Source organism: Diabrotica virgifera, chromosome 2, assembly GCF_917563875.1.
Source record: "Diabrotica virgifera virgifera chromosome 2, PGI_DIABVI_V3a".
Classification (NCBI taxonomy): Eukaryota; Metazoa; Arthropoda; class Insecta; order Coleoptera; family Chrysomelidae; genus Diabrotica; species Diabrotica virgifera.
The window spans coordinates 37,073,494-37,088,420 of NC_065444.1; the positions used below are offsets into that span (position 1 = coordinate 37,073,494).

Below are 14,927 nucleotides of genomic sequence, written 5' to 3' on the forward strand. Positions count from 1 at the left end.
TTTATTAACTGAATTAATAATTTGCAATTATAAAAATAACAGTTATCCAAGAACATTCAAAAGCCATCTCTTTAAATTAATTATGACATTTTCAAGTAAAATGACATTCTAGTAATGTTTACATATCCACACCAGTGTGAATTTTACTACACGTAATTTGCCGTGTAAAAGACAGAAAAAGTAGGGATACACGTAAAATATTTGCGAATTATGTACCCATAGCCTTAATGAATTCAGATCATTTGGTAGTAATATGTACATGTTTGGCGAATTCATAGACAGAAGTTAACCATATTGACAGATGATTACTTACAATAATTGTATTGATGTATTTTAATTAAATAAATACTTACCAAACCAAAAATACAATATAATATCAAAATAGCTCTTAAAAGAACTGAGTTTATTTAAGTAAATATGACTGATTATTAAAATTTATGAACTCTACTGAACCTAACCCAGTTGCACTGTCAAAGTGACAGAAATTGAATCTGTCAGATTATAGTTGACCAGAACGATTACTCGAATAGTAGTTTATACAATCATTTTTTCTAAGAATGACATTAGAAGTACAGAAATAGTCAAGTGTGAGTTTAAATTTTCTACTAAATTGATATATCTACGTTGAACAATAGTATAGCCGTCTCACTCTGTCAATTATAAATATGTAACTGCGTATTTCTTGGATAACGTTTTTGCTTAGTAGACAACACTTAATAATCTATCTCTATCATTTGTTATTTATAGAAAAAGGCAGCAAATCCAAAATATGTGCTTGATATGATCGTTCATGGGTATTCTTTCATTTTTCCGACTGTATTTTAATTACATTTTTGAACTTAACATTTACGGAAACTACAAAATTTGATATGTAAAAAAATATAGATATAACAGCAGGAACTGCCTATGGTCAGATAAGTGGTATATACATATACACACAGATACTGCAACCATATAGTCCTATAAAAACCAATCCTTTTCACCATAAGTCCTTTTCACAATCCATATCATTTAGTTGGTTCAAGATTTGCTACATGTGTAGGTATTGTAATAAAATAAAATAAAATATTTGTTACCTATCATCCTTCAAATCAATCAATATTTTTCAATTGTGTAACTATGTCCATAGCATAAAAAACAACATGTTCCAAAGATACGTAAGTAGTAAGAACATCCCATTCAGTAATTATTTTCAGTTGAATCTCAGTCAACTTTTTAGGATCATCTCTTAAAGACTCCCTTAACTTCAACAAATTCTTCAATTTGCTCTTGATATACAATTCTATAAATCTAACAATTTTTCGCTTATTGTAATTTTGAGAAAAAAGATATATGTAGTACTGTATATCATGTTTAGACAAATAAGGAGTTAGAGCTTTTATTGATTTTTTCGTTTTTTTGTGCCAGTATTCGAATTTTCCGTCCTCCAGAATCCTAGACTTACTTCTTTGCAACACGTAATGCTTTACTTTACTGTTTAAGTTATCTTCCACCAATGATTTTAGTTGTACTTCTACAGGAGTCATTGATTTATTAAATGTATCACTTACGTCATGAACGTTGGAATGAAAAATATAATCTGTTACCTGACATTCTGAAGCATTCTTTTTAGCTCTGTTAGCTATGTCAGAAAATAGTCTTTCCCACCTAGCACATTGCTGGACTCTTAATGCTAAAATTGAGACAGAAAATACTTATTTATGTAAGAAAATGTAAGCATTATAGTCTAAGAGCTAGTGAACCCTCCAACTTACAGTCTTCCTGTAAGGCTAGAAATTTGCAGTGATAATTCATAGCACACTAAGGCTAAAAACCATGACCTGGCAGGCATCAGCTCTGTACGTGTATCTACCAGGTGAATCAAAAAGTGCAAATTTAGGAGGTAAACTAAACTTTCTCCTGTAAAGTTTAAATTTAAGTATGTGTTTGAGTAAGTCATTTAGAAGAAATGTGTACAATGACAGGCGATTCAGAAGAGCATAAGACCTTGCCAGGCGAGGGGAATGATTAGGGGTTTTTCCTAAAATTATTTTTTTTTGCATCGAACAAAGTTTTTTTAAATTTGTTGAATCATTCCAAACAGAAAAGGTCTTTAGTGACTTTTCTCTTAGGTTAATAGTTTTTGTTATATAAGCGATTAAAAATTTTGAAAATTGCGAAATCGGACATTTTTAACCCTAAATCAGACATTTAACTAATAATTTTAATGTTGCCAAGGTAGGTAGATATTCTTTAAACATTTATTGATGAAATCCCGAAGAGTTTTTTGCAATACAATATCGAAAACCCCTTTGTTTTTTAATTGCCAATCAAGCGGGCGCGACAATGTAGTATAAATGAGGATGTTTGAGTTTCCATAAATTCATTATCTCGAGAATGGGCAAATTTGAAGAGAAATCCTCAGACAGGTCGATTTTTATTTTTAAATTAGGACTTTTTGGCATATATATATATATATATATATATATATATAGAAGTTTGGTATTATTGATATATATATATATATATATATATATATATATATATATATATATATATATATATATGTGTGTGCAAAAAGAATAAAGCTTCTAGCAAAGCTTGCTATTGCTCTTATGAATTAAAACGCCATAATACATGGCATTGGAGCACAAATTCGTCAAACCTTCCGCGATTTAACTGGTACCAATAGACTGATATATCGATATTTCAAGGTCTCCCTCTCATCAGTCAGTCGAGCTGGTACTACAAATTAAATCACGGAAGTTTCTCAGAACGTCTCCAAAAATTTCGCCACTCTAGTGGCAGCTTACAGAGGCGCCATCTCTTTTGATGGCAGGGAACGAAGACGATTTAATAATATCGTCTCCTATCCTCTGAGCTATCAAAATGTGCAAAAAGAATAAAGCTTCTAGCAAAGCTTGCTATTGCTCTTATGAATTAAAACGCCATAATACATGGCATTGGAGCACAAATTCGTCAAACCTTCCGCGATTTAACTGGTACCAATAGACTGATATATCGATATTTCAAGGTCTCCCTCTCATCAGTCAGTCGAGCTGGTACTACAAATTAAATCACGGAAGTTTCTCAGAACGTCTCCAAAAATTTCTCCACTCTATTTAGTGGCAGCTTACAGCTGCTAATTGAAGTAAGAGACTTTTCAAATTAAGGATCCTAGCCAGCCATACACCCGACTGCGATTGTGTGAATTCATGGCCCGCTTCGGCTAGCCGTACCCAGTTGAGCATTTGCTTGTAATAAGACACTATGGAATATTAGCCGATAGGCAACCAATTATACATTCCCCGTATTTATTTGAATGACAAGTACGGCAGAAAAACAATCTGCCGAGCACAGCGGTGATCTGCAAATGGCAATAAAACACATACTTGGACATTGAGATTTAATTTGGACGTTGAGAGGTGACTCATATTTGTTTGCAGAAATTGCTTGAAAATAACTCATATAATAATATTTGAGTTATCCTCCCACTCAAAAAGGTCCAGAACATTGTTTAAATAATCAAAGGAAATAGGAAAAATTCGATTTTTTTCTTCATTTTTTGATTATAACTTTAAAAGTATTGATTTTCGAGAAAAGTTGCACTAACATAAAAGTTGCGTAATTAAATTTTCTACACTAAAGAATTAGCTAAAAATTTTAAAAATTGTCACCCTTGTTGCAAAATAGCAATAAATGCGAAAAAAATCATAAAAACAAGTATTCACATTTTACGTTTTTCAACCGTTTATACTACACTTAAGACCTTCATAATTTTACCCAGAAAAACTATATCATATAATAAAAAAATACTGTGAATTTCATTAAGATCGGTTCAATAGATTTTGCAAGATAAATTTTGCAATCCAGCTTTCGCAAAAAAATTAATTTTTTCAAAATGTTGCAGAACTGAAAATAAAGCAGACAGCAAGTTGAATTTATTTTTACGTATAGAAGAATACTGTACCTTTCTTCTATATGTAAAAAAATTCAACTTGTTATCTGCTTTATTGTCAGTACTGCAACATTTTGAAAAAATTATTTTTTTTTGCAAAAGCTAGATTGCAAAATTTATTTTGCAAAATGTTTTGAATCGATCTTAATGAAATTTACAGTATTGTTTTATTATATCATAAAGGTTTTCTGGTTAAAATATGAAGGTCGTAAGTGTTAGCATAAATGGTTGAAAAACGTAAAATGCAAATACTTATTTTTTATGTTTTTTTCGCAATTATTGCTGTATTGCAACAAGGATGACAGTTTTTAAAATTTTTAACCAATCCTATATTGTAGGAAATATAGTTACCCAACTTTTATGTCAGTGTAACTTTCCTCAGAAGTGAATACTTTGAAAGTTAAAATCAAAAAACGAAGAAAAAAATCAAAGTTTTTCTTAATTTTTTGACATTTTGATTATTTAAACAATGTTCCTGGACCTTTTTGAGCGGAAGGATAACTCAATTATTATTTACAAGGAATTTTCAAAATATCTATTAGAGAAGTTCATTAAAAATTATCCATCATTCTTTATTCAAATAAAATAGGAAAATGGATTAACAGTTTTATATGCTGATCTAAATATTTTCGGAAGGTGGGATAAGTTACAAAATATGTTTAATTTTATATACTGCAATTTATTAGGTACAACAAACTGTTCCCGAATTTAATAAATTATTGTGCTCAAATGTGGGCAAATTCTGCCTCAAATGAACGGGATTTCTCTTGTCTCAAAAAAGTCAAAACGTATTGTCGAAACACCATGAAACAAGAGGGAATGTCAAACTTGTCTCAAATGTCAATAGAAAAAAACTTTTAAAACCTCTCCAAAACAATAATAAATTTTACAATGACGTTATAACACATTTTGCTACTTCGAAACAACATAGACTAGAGTTAATTTATAAACAGGTTTACAAAAAAAAAACAAAAAAAAATTAAAAAAAAAACAAAAACCAAAAATCTTCTACGAAATTGAAGCCTTTTACTTAGATGGCATACCATCTGAGGAGACAAAACCTTGCCGACCCTGTGCCTAAAGCCACGAGCCGCCACTGCTCGAGTTAATGAATTTATGCAAACTCAAAAGTCCTCACTTAGTTAGTGACTACTAAAGTGTCGCGCCCGCTTGATTAGCAATTAAAAAACAAAGGGGTTTTCGATATATTATTGCAAAAAACTCTTCGGGATTTCATCAATCAATGTTTAAAGAATATCTACCTACCTTGGCAACATTGAAATTTTTAGTTAAATATCCGATTTAGGGATAAAAATGGCTGATTTCGCAATTTTTAATCGCTTATATAACAAAAACTATTAACCTACGAGAAAAATCACTAAAGACCTTTTCTGTTTGGTATGATCCAAAAAACCTGAAAAAACTTTGTTCCTTGCAAAAAGAATAATTTTAGGAAAAACCCCTAATCTTTCCCCTCGCCTGGCAAGGTCTTATGCTCTTCAGAATCGCCTGTCATTGTGCACATTTCTTCTAAATGACTTACTCAAACACATACTTAAATTTAAACTTTACAGGAGAAAGTTTATTTTTCCCCTAAACTATGCACTTTTCAATTCACCTGATAGATACATGTGCAGGGCTGATGCCTGCCAGGTCATGGTTTTTAGCCTTGGTGTGCTATGAATTATCACTATACAAATTTCTAGCCTTACAGGAAGACCGTTAGTCGGAGGGTTTACTAGCTCTTAGACTATTAATGTACCAAATTAAGTAGACAAACAAAAAATAATATATAAAGAATAAAATACAAAACAAACCTTTCTCGGTGCCTTTAGGTTGCTTAGACATATTGGTATATAATAGTATGTATGATTATGTTGTTTTTGTTTTCATTTGTAATATATCTTGTTATATTTAAATTTTTAGATTTTTGAAACTAATAAACGGTCAGTCTTTTGAATAAAAAACAAAACAAACACCACACACAGATCATAAAGTTTTATCTAGCTGTCATGGTCAATGTCAGGTGTCAGGTCAGAAACGAGGCATTTTTATTGTTCTTTGTTATTATTTTGTTGAGCAAATTTGGGACAATAAAATAATATCATTACTTTTGATTATCATTTAATGATTATTAATCAATCAATAATATTTTTACATCGTTGTTCAAGACGTAACAAGTAACACAAGACCAGAACATTGAAATTTGGCAACAGTGAAGAGAGGGCCTCGGAAAATATCTGTGTGTGTGTTTATAAAATATAAAGTCGACTTTACACTACATGATTTATCATGTGATTTGTCATATGATTTTTCCCATGACTACCCGCATGACAATGCTTATGACAAAACGAGCCGAATATCAATGCTTATGATAAAATCATGTGACAAATCACACAGTGTAAACATGTAAATTTCACTCCATGGCCAAATCATATGACAAATCACATGATAAATCATGTAATGTAAAGTCGACTTAAAATACGTAATATTATATTATACAGAGTTAGTTTTATGTATGGAACGCCTCAATTATCTCGGAAACGGCTTGCACGATTTTATCAATAAAGCCGGTTCAAAAGATTTAAACAGTAGTGAAATTAAAACGTTACTAATATTTGAGCTCGTCTTGTCATCTCATTCATTGATATATCACATATCTAATTTTGAGATATTTTTGGAAAACTTCCGGTCACAACTTTTTAACCGGGTGAGATATTAAAACTGTAACCTTATATTTAAACTCATCTTTTCAATACGCGTTCAGCGATTATATCATTCATTATGTCTGGTAGATATATCCATTTAAACGATAAATTTAATAGGTATGTCACTTCCGCTTCTAACTCCAGAATTGGAAGTCCCAACTAAAATTATTTACTGTCTTGTCCAATTCTTACGGTCTTGCTTTACTCAATTACTGTTGTTTGGCACGTTATTTTTTTCTATCTTTTATAATAACGGAGGAGATGTTATTACGGTCATGATACTATAAATTAAGGTATACTTAATTTATAGTATCATGATTACGGGCGGACAGAGAGACGAACGTGGGTAATTCAACGTTTTTACCATTTTTTTAATGATGTAGAATGGATGAAAATAATATTCTGTGTTAATTTAAACAAACATATCTCTTTAAAATTGTATTCTTCTCGTCATAGGAGCACTATTATATTTATGAATAGGCCCTCTATTCGACAGGTCGACAGAGTTGTCATATATAAGACGAATATGAGCTTGCAGCTTGCAGTCAAATGATCAATGAATTTGACTGCAAGGGGCTGACCAAATGCAGAAGAAGAGTAAATCAAAATCAAACCATATGACAAATGACAAATGTCACAATATAAAATATAAAATGGTTGGTGGTTATCGGCGTTTCACAGGAAAGTTTGATTAAATCGATGAATAAATTATCTTTTTATTCAATATATGAAATACACAGCAAAAACATTTAATTTTTCCTGATTTACTGGTATATTTGCGAATGTTAACAAATAACTTCTGTAGTGAATTGTCTTTTAGTGTTTTTTAGTTGGAAATAAAGATTAAAATACATAATCTACAAGGTAAGCGTTTTAAGAGCATTATTTCTGGTAAAATAAGGTTTTTTTTTCTATGTTGGACTGTTTTATCATTTATATTCTTCATATTTTCACATTTGCTTTTTATTCACTTTATTTTAATGTGCCCAACGTAGCCAAACATTCTGCCCTGTGATGGATGACCGAAGTTATCGTTAACGTAAAGTTATCCTGTAGTTATATTATAACCATCGAATTGGTGTGATGTATCATACTTAACTTAACTATTTGCGTTATTTCTTAACAGTTCTTGAGTTATCTGGTCACTTTATAACGCGACGTTAAACCTCAAGTTATGAGATAACTCTGTAGTTATGCAAGGTTAGGTTCATCTTTTGACTTGTTTTTAGACAGAAATCAAGTGAATTTAGAAGCTAGTAATTTAATAATTAAGAATAGAACGGTAATACAATTTTAAAAATTATACAAAATCAAATCGAGCGATATAAGTTGAAATTTTATTTTAAGTACCTACTGAGCTTTCTATCCAGAGTTGCCAGATGATATTTTATAAATCCCCCACTTAGAAACTGAAATTCCCTGAAATTGAAGCTCAAATACCCCAAAGTCCCCAAATTTAAATTGTTGCCGCATTTTAATAAATTATTAGTCAAATGAAGAGAACAGTAAAGCAAAATTCATACTACAATATCAACGAGGGCCATGGAAATAATTCATAGTTCCTATCGTCTTCGATTATATGGGAGTATAATATACAGTTCTATGTACATTCACAAATTTAATTTACCATGACCCCTTAAAATCATCCATAATTTTCCGCCCCCAAAAAATCCCACTACAATTCCTGCTTAGAAAAATTTCAATAGACGCTTTCAAATTAACCCAAAATTTTGGAAAAATACACCAATCTGGCAACCCTGTTTCTATCTACCGTTTGAAAGCAACTTAGAAACACCAAGGAACCCAAAGGCAGTTGTTGCTTCTATCAAAATTAAGAAATTTAGTAAAGGTAAAGATAGTGTAAATAAATTTAAAATTGGTCGCCTGTATAGTAAATCTAACTTTGGTAAATTTAGATTAAAGTGCGAGAGTCTTGACTGGTATTCTCTCCTATCACAATCGTCTGAGCCATTTAAATCATTTCATAATACAATATGTGAATTTTTTGAAAGGTCTTTTCCTAAACAAAAGATTAAAATTAAAAATAGAAAACCTTGGATTACAAATGGCATTAAAAATTCCTGCAAAACCATGAGATCGCTCCATTATATCAAAAAATATTACCAAGATGAATGGTTTGTTACCTATTATAATCAATATAAAAAGATATACAGAAATGTTATTAAAACTGCAAAAGAAAACTGCTACAAGCATAGAATAGAAAACTCCTCAAATGTAACTAGGGAAACTTGGTCTATAATAAATGAATTAAGGGGTAAACACAGATCAGGTAATAGTCATCACACTCCACTTCCAAATGACTGTAATGAATTTTACTGTAGCATAGCCGAAACTTTAACAGCACAGTTGAGACATGGTACAGATCCTTTGTCATATCTGAAGAAAACAGAAGTTATGTGTCCCTTCATAATTTATGATACTAATGTTGAGGAATTGAAAGAGATATTTAAATCAATCAGAAACAAAAACTCTTCGGGTTATGATGACATCTCTATAAGAGTTTTCAATAATCTACCAAACTCTGCTTTGGATGTTTTATCTATTTTAATTAATGATAGTTTTAATGCTGGCACATTTCCCGATTTCCTGAAGATAAATGTTGTAATTCCATTGCACAAGGGTGGAGATCACATAAACCCTTCCAATTACAGGCCAATTTCTCTGATACCTACGTTGGCAAAAATAATAGAGAAAATTGTTAAAGCAAGATTAATACAATTTTTAGAGGTTAACCAACTACTAAGTCCGAAACAGTTTGGTTTCCGTGGTAACACTGGCACGACCGACGCGATTTTCAGTTTTTTAGAGATAGCTTACAATAATATTAATTTAGGCGAGATGGTTGCGGCAGTGTTCTGTGATTTGACGAAGGCTTTTGACTGTGTCAATCATGGTTTGCTGCTGCAGAAGCTTAAACACTACGGAATTAAAGATAAGTCACTGAGTTGGATGGAGTCATATTTGTCGGGTAGGAGTCAGTTTGTTAGAACAGACTGTGACTCTGACTTGATGAATGTAACTTGGGGAGTGCCCCAAGGCTCGGTATTGGGACCAGTTCTGTTTTTGGTATATATAAACGATTTAGCCTACCTTGATGTATCTGCTCATTTCACCCTTTATGCAGATGATACCACTCTTATATGGCATGCTAAAGATTTGAATGTCTTACGCCAATCTGTAGGTAGGGAACTCTTAATGATTGGAAATTGGTGCACAGCGAACTTTTTGACATTAAACACTTCTAAAACCAAGCTTCTTTGTTTTAAACATGTTATGCCTGAATTACATCTGGAACTTGAACCTCAGCTGTCCGTCAGGTTTCTTGGCCTGAATATTGATCCTGACCTTAAATTTAAATCGCATATCGAAGCCTTGAATTCAAAACTTGCATCTGGATGCTATGCAATACGGTCGACTAGAAGGGAGCTTGGTTTTGCCCAAGCAAGAACTGTGTACTTTGCACTAGTAGAGTCACATCTTAGATTCGCAATTCAGTTTTGGGGAGCGTGTAGTCAGGAGCTTTTCAGTAGTGTGTTTTTGCTTCAAAAAAAGGCAGTACGCCTGTTGTGCCAGGTAAATTCTAGAGAAACGTGTAAACCTTTATTTATTAAACACAGTATCCTTACACTTGTATCTCTTTTCATTTTGGAAACGGCAAGCATTATTTTTAAGAATAAACATCTATATGAAAATAATAATCGATCTGGACGATTTGCTAGCAATTTAGCTTTGATTACACCTAGAAGCACACTAGTCAAAGACTCATTTATTTTTAACGGCATCAAAATTTTTAATAAACTACCTAGTGAAATAAAAAATTTGGAAACTATTAGAAAGTTTAGAAATTCATTAGATAGACTGCTCGCTAAGAGGGCCTATTATGATCTGACAGAATTTTTTGAGGACCATTGGAGCTGATGTATTTGTGATCTTGTGTATATTTTTTTTTTTTTTTTTTTCTTTTTTTTATTCTATTTGTTTGTCATTATTGTTTGTGATTTAGTTTTACAGCTTGTAGTTTGTTTGTTTTTTATTTTTGACAATACTACATATTTTGTAGTTGTTATATAATGTAAATGTGTTATGTGTTATATTTTATATTTAATCATATTTTAATTTAATTTATTTATTTAAAACTCTTAAACAGTGTTTGTCAACAAGATTTTTTCTTAGACAATAAACATGGTTTAATGTAAAGAGACTGAAATCATTAGACCGAAAGCAGTAGACCGAACTCATTAGACCGAAAAGCACTTTACCGAAACCTCACTAGACCGAACAGCAGAAGACCGAAAAGCAGTTGTAACAAAAATACTACTTTGCAGTAGTATTTGTTGAACTAAAATGATAAGATGAAATGAATGAAGGAAGGGTGATGAACTGATAATGGAAGTATGGAGAGACAGAGGCAAACTGAATAGAGTTGGCTAGCTATAGATGCAAGAGAGCAACTTGACACTCAAGGATGGATACGGCTCGTTTGCATGCCTGTCGAAGAACAGTAGATCAAAGTAGAGAGTGATGATAACTAAGAAGGGAAATATTAAGATAAGAATATATGCTCAGAAAATAGATTAAATAAATATAATAATATAATAAAAATAGAAGAATATAAGAGATAAATACAATAGACTGAATTATGGGCGCCAGAAGTTTGGATAGACCAAACTTCCAGGTATCTTACACTGCTGTTAAATATTAAATATATTAAATTATTAAATTCAAAAATGGGAAAAAAAATAATTGGTATACAAAACAAATAAATATTTATTAAATATAACTACTTAGATTTTTGACAACCTCTGAGTTAGAAAATACAAATTATGTAACTATAAAATGACAATGGGAAATAATTACCTATCTAAGTATAAATATAATTACCTATTAAATTAGTATTGGAGTAGCTTTTCTAGGAAGCATACCCCCAACTTACATATACTAGGTTAAATAACAACCTTCACCATATATTGTACGATTAAAATACGTACAGCAACGCTAAACTACAAACCAATGAACATTAATATAAACTCTCAAAGAGTTAAATAGGCACCAGCCTCCTTAATGTGAATCTACGGTCTACTTGATATATAAAAATCAGTTGCTTCGACGCGTAGTCACTAAAAATTTATCACAAGTAAAATGGATAGCTATTCAAAGGGAATAGCGTCCAGGGATATAATTAAAAAGTTAAATAAATGAAGTTAAGTAAAAAGTTAAGCAAATAAGTTTAATTAATTAGAATGACTGGCTAAAGTACGTTAAAGTTATATGAATAAGTTAATAAATTAAGCAAATTAAGAGGAAAAAGTATATAAATTTAAATTGATAAGTGGAGACAAGCAAGGTTAGTACTAAAAATATAAAGTTAATTAAGTAAATAAATGATACAAGTAAATTTCAGGTAATATATAAAGGTAAAGAGAATCTCATATGGGGAAAAGATGATCTGAGCTCAAACCTCTTTGACCAGAGAGTTTACTGGTTTGGGGAACACTATCAACTATTATAGATATATAAAAACAATATGCAACTTAAATATTGAAACAAAATATGTGCGATAAACTATAAAACTTAATCATCAAAATAAATGTCCCGAGTCTTATACAAAAAATGAATGTGGTGTAATAGTGGAAGTGACAATCACTAGCAGATACTAAGTGTCCCAAAACAAACCCTAAATGGTCCCCGAGAGTGTCCTTGCTACGGATTCCAAAATCCCTGGTAGGCGAATTAGCACAGGGATGGTGCTAGCTTGTACCAATTAATATACCGATGCCCTTCTGGGGTGCAGAGGGCAGGATACAAAGTAGGTATGTGGGAGGTTCTCCAGGCTGGTCTCCAAATGACCTGGCTTGGCGTAGAACGGTTGCTCCCAGTTGTGAGGGGAGCTGACGGACTGGTTACAGTTTAAGATTTCCCCCAAGTGGCTAAAAACAAACATGTCCCGTTTTAGTTTCAATGTCAGAATCTAAGGAAAGGTCAAAGAGCCAAAGGAAAAGAAATGAGATATCTTTTTTTCAGAATGAACAACAAAAAGATCATTAGCAAAAACAATGATGGATTTGACCTTGATTCACATTACACACATTAATTTGGGATTTAACTTTAAATTCAATATTTAATACAGAATATGATTTTTATCTGAAAAATATGTCTATAAAGGGTATTTTTTTTATTATTAAAAATGGTATGGGATAATGTAATGTGTTGTAAATTTTAAGAAAAATACTGGCTTTTGGAACGAATTTAAGGTGGCTAGAATACACACAATCTAATAGAATAGAGAATAATGAATGTAATCTGTAAAATTTGAATTCAATATTATGAGGTTGACATAACCACACAAATCAAATGATATAATTTACAGGATATGTGACAAGATAATCTTCATCTGAGTGTATATTTTCGAACTATGGATATAATTAAAGATACTAAATTCAAAGAACAACTTCGATTCATACATTTACAGAAATAAATTCAATAGGAATTTAATATGACATGAGAGCGGCCATATTCGTTCCTTTTTCTCAAACTTTTTTTAAGAGTAAAAAAATTTACCGGATGACATGACTTCCAATTCCTCCGGGATCTCCCAAAACTTAGTCTCCTAGCTTCTCCAAAGCACCACCAATAATTTGCCACTAAATATCACTTATAAAAGCTTGAAACTATTGTATTAAAATTTCCGTCCTTTTCAATCAGTCATCCGCATTTCAATCATCCGCCACTTTTCCGTTCTAGCGTACCAAGCGAAATGTCAATTATTTCCCGTCGTTAGACGAGGAGCCTCACAGAACGAAACTCACATGACAGCGAATGGTGTCTAATACCAACTGAAGTACTTGTGCCAACTAATAGTTAAGTATGACGTCAGTCAAAGATTTATTTTAGTTAGATCTTATTATTTTTAAGTATAATTTAATGACAAACCGTTATTAAAATTTAAATAAAATAACTATAAAGATAATTAAAGTTAACGGACTGTTATATTCCCCTTCTACTCGGAGAAAAAAAAATTTTAAGCAAAAATTTTTTTTTTTAATTCAAAATATTAATAACCAAGTGGTAATAATCTATCATTCTACGTTGACCCGCAAGATTACAAGTAACCACAAATTAAGGATCAGGGAAAGAAGGATGATCACTACACCAAAACTATGAATCGGAAAAGATGACTCGAAGTCATATTAAAATGTCATCGACATTTTGTCTGCAAACCAAAACATAAGCTAAATAATGTACTAAAGTTCATAATGACAAATAAATGTCGAATTGGCACTAAGTCCAAAATTGAACTATCCATGGACATCAAATTTAAAAAGGGTATATCCAAGGACGAACAACCAGGCAAAGGTATGAGCCAATTCGCACCATAAACCAAATAAATATACTAAAGTAAGACAAAAGAAATCAACAACTGAAATAAGTGAAGAATGGAACACTTCATCCAAAATTGAACTACCAATGGACACCAGATTCGTAATAGCATATCCAGAGAAGAACAATCAGGAATATTTATGGAACAATTCTCACCAGTGCCAAATAATACAAATAGTAAGCATATCAAAGTTATCCAAAAACTCATTAATCAAAATAAATGTGGAATCGGACACTTAATCCAAAGTCGGACTATCAATGGACACCAGATTCATAAAGCATATCCACAGAAGGACGACCAGGAAGATTTATGGACCAATTCACACCAATACTAAATCACATAAATTAATTAGGCCTATGTACCCACAACCGGTAATACGAGCCTATACAACCAAATAAACAAAATAAGTGAGGACTCGGACGCTTTATCCAAAATCGGACTATCAATGGACACCAGATTTATAGGAGCATATCCAAAGAAGAACGATCAGGAAGATTTGTGTACCAATTCTCACTAATACTAAATAAACTAAATTAGGTCCATCGACTCAAGTAAGTCGTTGACTAACTAAAATTGGTCCGTGCTGTTGTTCACTAGCTATAGCTATAGCTGATAACGTACCAATTGTAATAAAAAAAAATCTAAAAGGTGAACTGACAAGGTCTATGACACCATGATAAATGATAGAAAAAAAAATATGACAAGAACGAGCAACCAATTTGGAATAAAACTGTAGATTCATACGTTCTCGCATACATAGAATTATCCAGGAAATATTCCTGAATCTCAACAACAAACTAATGCCTCAGGAAAGAAGAGGAAATCTACTAAAATAAGCAATTCATTTGTCCAAACACCTCAAATACTAAAAGGAACCTACTAC

General features: G+C 31.7%; 2 protein-coding genes across 3 annotated transcripts in view; one reads left to right on the forward strand and one right to left on the reverse strand.

Annotated features, from left to right (window-relative positions):
• The window catches only part of LOC114342180 (uncharacterized), a 52,242-nt gene extending 46,309 nt beyond the window's left edge, over positions 1-5,933 (reverse strand). Inside the window, exons 1-2 of one of the 2 annotated variants that reach the window (XM_050643604.1) lie at positions 5,755-5,933; positions 1,587-1,672 (exon numbers count right to left, since the gene is read on the reverse strand). In XM_050643604.1, coding sequence (XP_050499561.1) covers positions 1,587-1,672; positions 5,755-5,785 — 117 coding nt within the window. In that variant the 5' untranslated portion in view covers positions 5,786-5,933. Of the gene's footprint in view, positions 1-1,076; positions 1,673-5,754 lie in introns of both variants that reach the window. The other variant, XM_050643602.1, reaches the window with a different exon arrangement.
• Positions 5,934-7,270: 1,337 nt separating this feature from the next.
• The window catches only part of LOC114342179 (serine/arginine repetitive matrix protein 2), a 39,367-nt gene continuing 31,710 nt past the window's right edge, over positions 7,271-14,927 (forward strand). The window contains exon 1 of the mRNA XM_028292968.2: positions 7,271-7,509. The gene's annotated coding sequence lies outside the window, so the exon portion shown is untranslated. The remainder of the gene's footprint in view (positions 7,510-14,927) is intronic.